This window comes from Salvelinus alpinus, chromosome 16 (assembly GCF_045679555.1).
Source record: "Salvelinus alpinus chromosome 16, SLU_Salpinus.1, whole genome shotgun sequence".
Lineage (NCBI taxonomy): Eukaryota > Metazoa > Chordata > Actinopteri > Salmoniformes > Salmonidae > Salvelinus > Salvelinus alpinus.
The window spans coordinates 38,571,725-38,576,193 of NC_092101.1; the positions used below are offsets into that span (position 1 = coordinate 38,571,725).

Below are 4,469 nucleotides of genomic sequence, written 5' to 3' on the forward strand. Positions count from 1 at the left end.
CCATGTGAGAATGCTGTTCATCGATTACAGCTCAGCATTTAACACCATAGTACCCTCCAAACTCGTCATCAAGCTCGAGACCCTGGGTCTCGACCCCGCCCTGTGCAACTGGGTCCTGGACTTCCTGACGGGCCGCCCCCAGGTGGTGAGGGTAGGTAACAACATCTCCACCCCGCTGATCCTCAACACTGGGGCCCCACAAGGGTGCGTTCTGAGCCCTCTCCTGTACTCCCTGTTCACCCACGACTGCGTGGCCATGCACGCCTCCAACTCAATCATCAAGTTTGCGGATGACACTACAGTGGTAGGCTTGATTACCAACAACGACGAGACGGCCTACAGGGAGGAGGTGAGGGCCCTCGGAGTGTGGTGTCAGGAAAATAACCTCACACTCAACGTCAACAAAACAAAGGAGATGATTGTGGACTTCAGGAAACAGCAGAGGGAGCACCCCCCTATCCACATCGACGGGTCAGTAGTGGAGAAGGTGGAAAGTTTTAAGTTCCTCGGTGTACACATCACGGACAAACTGAATTGGTCCACCCACACAGACAGCGTTGTGAAGAAGGCGCAGCAGCGCCTCTTCAACCTCAGGAGGCTGAAGAAATTCGGCTTGTCACCAAAAGCACTCACAAACTTCTACAGATGCACAATCGAGAGCATCCTGTCGGGCTGTATCACCGCCTGGTACGGCAACTGCTCCGCCCACAACCGTAAGGCTCTCCAGAGGGTAGTGAGGTCTGCAGAACGCATCACCGGGGGCAAACTACCTGCCCTCCAGGACACCTACACCACCCGATGTCACAGGAAGGCCATAAAGATCATCAAGGACAACAACCACCCAAGCCACTGCCTGTTCACCCCGCTATCATCCAGAAGGCGAGGTCAGTACAGGTGCATCAAAGCAGGGACCGAGAGACTGAAAAACAGCTTCTATCTCAAGGCCATCAGACTGTTAAACAGCCACCACTAACATTTAGCGGCCGCTGCCAACATACTGACTCAACTCCAGCCACTTTAAAAATGGGAATTGATGGAAATTATGTAAAAATGTACCACTAGCCACTTTAAACAATGCCACTTAATATAATGTTTACATACCCTACATTACCCATCTCATATGTATATACTGTACTCTATATCATCTACTGCATCTTGCCATCTTTATGTAATACATGTACCACTAGCCACTTTAAACTATGCCACTTTATGTTTACATACCCTACAGTACTCATCTCATATGTATATACCGTACTCTATACCATCTACTGCATCTTGCCATGCCGTTCTGTACCACCACTCATTCATATATCTTTATGTACATATTCTTTATCCCTTTACACTTGTGTGTGTGTATAAGGTAGTAGTTGTGGAATTGTTAGGTTAGATTACTTGTTGGTTATTACTGCATTGTCGGAACTAGAAGCACAAGCATTTCGCTACACTCGCATTAACATCTGCTAACCATGTGTATGTGACTAATAAAATTTGATTTGATTTGAAGATCATAGGCAGCAAACAGATCAAGTATTTCATCACAGAAGAGACAGACAAGTGAGTTGAATCAGGTCGATCAAAGATCAAGCTGTGTTCTAAGAATAGAAAATAATGGAATGGCATAAAATAGAATGGAATAGAATAACCTACAATAGAATGGAATAGAATAGAAAAACATAGAATACTATACAATAGAATGAATAGTTTACTTTTCATTCTTGTGAGAAACGGAAATCTCAAGTAAAGTAGCAGTAAAGTCTCAATGGTAATTCTGCTTCAAAACACTACATCTTACACTTGCTTATTACTGTGACTTAACTGGATCTCGATGCATATCTCTTTAACTTTGCACAAGGGTGAATGGAGCAGCTATTCCTCTGGCCGTTGTGGATAATGTGATGAAGGAACCACCAGAGAAACAGGACTCTATAGTAGCCAGATCACACAGACAACCTGAGGTTGAGGGGGATGTGGGGTCAGCTTTTCAGGCTGCGCTCCACAAGGTAAACCCTGAACCGTAATATAGTGGTTATACTTATGTTATTAAGTTATGTTATTATTATTATTATTATTTATTATCATGTAGCTTAGAAAAATATGTATATGTACATTATTTTAAAAATATAAAGGTATCTACCCTCTTTTATATGTCAAATAAAAAAAGAAAATATATAACAATAATACATAGTGAAAAAATGACATTGCATGAGTAGTATATTTCAAGATAGATAGACAAAGGTGACATACGGGATTACGGGATTTCATTGATGTATACAGTACATTGTGCACAGTGAGCTGTATCTTTCTAGTGGAGAGCTCAAAACACTGTGTGTTGGGTTCACTTGACAGGCCCCAAACAGACTGTGTGTGACAGCTCCCTCTGGTGACCGTTCCCTGTTCTACATCCATCAGAAGAACCCAGCTGTCATAAGAACTGAACTCAGAGTAGGAACAGCAGCAAGGGCATCTGAGGGGGAGAAGGTTAGTCCAAACTACGGCCTAACTGTGATCACTTGATTACATTTTTATTTTACTCAAACAAAACCGTGGTCTGCACAGTGATCCCCACTTTCATACATAAAACAGATGATACCACGCTTCATGAAGTTGTATGGCATTGTTTATTTCTACTGATTATCACGTCCTACTGGTGTGGAGCCCAACAAAGGCTTATTCTGATTCCCCACCATAGAAATAGAATCATTCTATATAAATACATTTCTATGTAGCCCACTAGTGGTTAGAGCGTTGGGCCAGTAACCGAAAGGTTGCTGGATCGAATCCCCGAGCTGACAAGGTAAAAATCATTAATTCTGCACCTAAGCAAGGCAGTTAACCCACTGTTCCCCCGGCACCGAAGACGTGGATGTCGATTATGGCAGCCCCCCGCACCTCTCTGATTCAGAAGGGTTGGGTTAAATGTGGAAGACACATTTCAATTGAATGCATTCAATTGTATAACTTACTAAGTATCCCCCTTTCCCCACATTCTCACAGAGAGATCTACCAGAGGAAGAACAGGAAGACTGTCTCTCATTGGCCATCAGTGAGCAGCTGGCTGACTGGCAGGCTTCTTCACCCCTGAGGACCATTCAGGAGGAAGTTGTTGCAATTGACCCTGCCCTCAAAGGGACCATCAGCCAATCACAGATCACTCAGGCGTTTCTGAGACATGAGGTTCCACTGAAATTACCAACATTCCGTCAGCTCCTCATAACGTTCTGTGATGCTGACCATCCAGATCAGGTAGGGTTGAAATTAAACATCACAAAGGAGTTTATTTAGGGTCTTGTTTTTTATAGGAAATACTTGTGGTTCACCACTTCAAGTATTACTGCAGCATGGCATTCAAGGTAGTGGCAAGCAGAAGGCCACAGTAAAATAAGTTGACTGTTACTACATTTTATAGTTTATAGTTGATATTTAATTCACATCAGTGCAACTGTATGAGAGCCTGAGACTTTAGTATCTATTGCATGACATTGTTCTCATACTTTAGGTGCATTACAAAGATCTTCTACAAATCCTCAGTGGTATTGTGTTACCCAAAGAGCTACAAGATGACATTAAGGTTCTCTATTCTCTACCATTTTCTTATTTTCTATAAAAATACATCTAGCCGTCTTTCTCAGCCCTTGCATCTCTATAGTTCTCTTCTGTAAATCTTGTTGAAAGTCCTCGTTGATATTTTGACAGGCAGAGTTTGGGCATGTGTCACACACATCAGAAGTCCCCAGGGGTTGCACTGAGCCCCCGCCAGCTTCTGTGTATCCCATGGAAACAGAAAGATGGCTCCAAAGGTTCCAGAGAATGGAGAGAGCCATGCACATATGTGACAGCCAGAACACTGGTACGGTTTTAAAAGTTGATAGGTCAAAATAATTCATAAGGGGCTGTTTTACCTGAAATATAGGGAACTATCATAACATAACTTGCAGTTACATGTACTAAATTCAAAAAAAAAAAAGTTTAATCACTGATATAATTCGGATGATAAATATAGATTTTCTAACTAAATGAATTGGGGATATTATTTAATGTACACTAAAAATTAATTTCAAAGAGACATCAGCACTAATGAGCTACACTACAAGTATATGACAGAATTGGGAATCTGTCTGCCATTTCAGGTTACATAGACCAGGACAAAGCCAGACGTCTGATTCAGGACTACAACCACATCTTCAACCTGAACCTGAGTCCCCTGAGGATCAGTGATGTCACCCATTATCATGGAGGGAGAAGACAGGGCAAAGTCCACCTGGACACAGCCCTACAGTACCTAAAGGAACTGTGATGAAGGTGTTTGGTGAGGACTTGAAATATGTGTGGGGTTTGGTGTGTGTTGAAGACTGTAGGTTTTTGTCTGTAAGTAAACATTGGCATTATCTTTGTAGTAGCTACTATGTAATGTGAGTCTTGTTTAGAAAGCTAAATTTGTGCAGATAATTAAATAAAAAAATCTCTATACA

General features: G+C 42.2%; 1 protein-coding gene across 1 annotated transcript; it reads left to right on the top strand.

The window, feature by feature from the left end:
• The first annotated feature begins 2,872 nt into the window (after positions 1–2,872).
• Positions 2,873–4,469, top strand: LOC139540621 (uncharacterized). Its single transcript, XM_071344433.1, has 5 exons — positions 2,873–2,911; positions 2,995–3,243; positions 3,497–3,568; positions 3,694–3,847; positions 4,128–4,469. The coding sequence occupies exons 1-5, from the start codon at positions 2,873–2,875 to the stop codon at positions 4,292–4,294; spliced, it is 681 nt and encodes a 226-aa protein (XP_071200534.1). The 3' UTR covers positions 4,295–4,469.

Excerpts from the sequence above, each read along its gene's own strand:
- LOC139540621 (XM_071344433.1), top strand. The coding sequence starts at position 2,873 with ATGGCAGCCCCCCGCACCTCTCTGATTCAGAAGGGTTGG. Across the intron at positions 2,912-2,994 it reads CTCTGATTCAGAAGGGTTGG|AGAGATCTACCAGAGGAAGA; the intron begins GTTAAATGTGGA and ends ACATTCTCACAG. Across the intron at positions 3,569-3,693 it reads AGCTACAAGATGACATTAAG|GCAGAGTTTGGGCATGTGTC; the intron begins GTTCTCTATTCT and ends ATATTTTGACAG.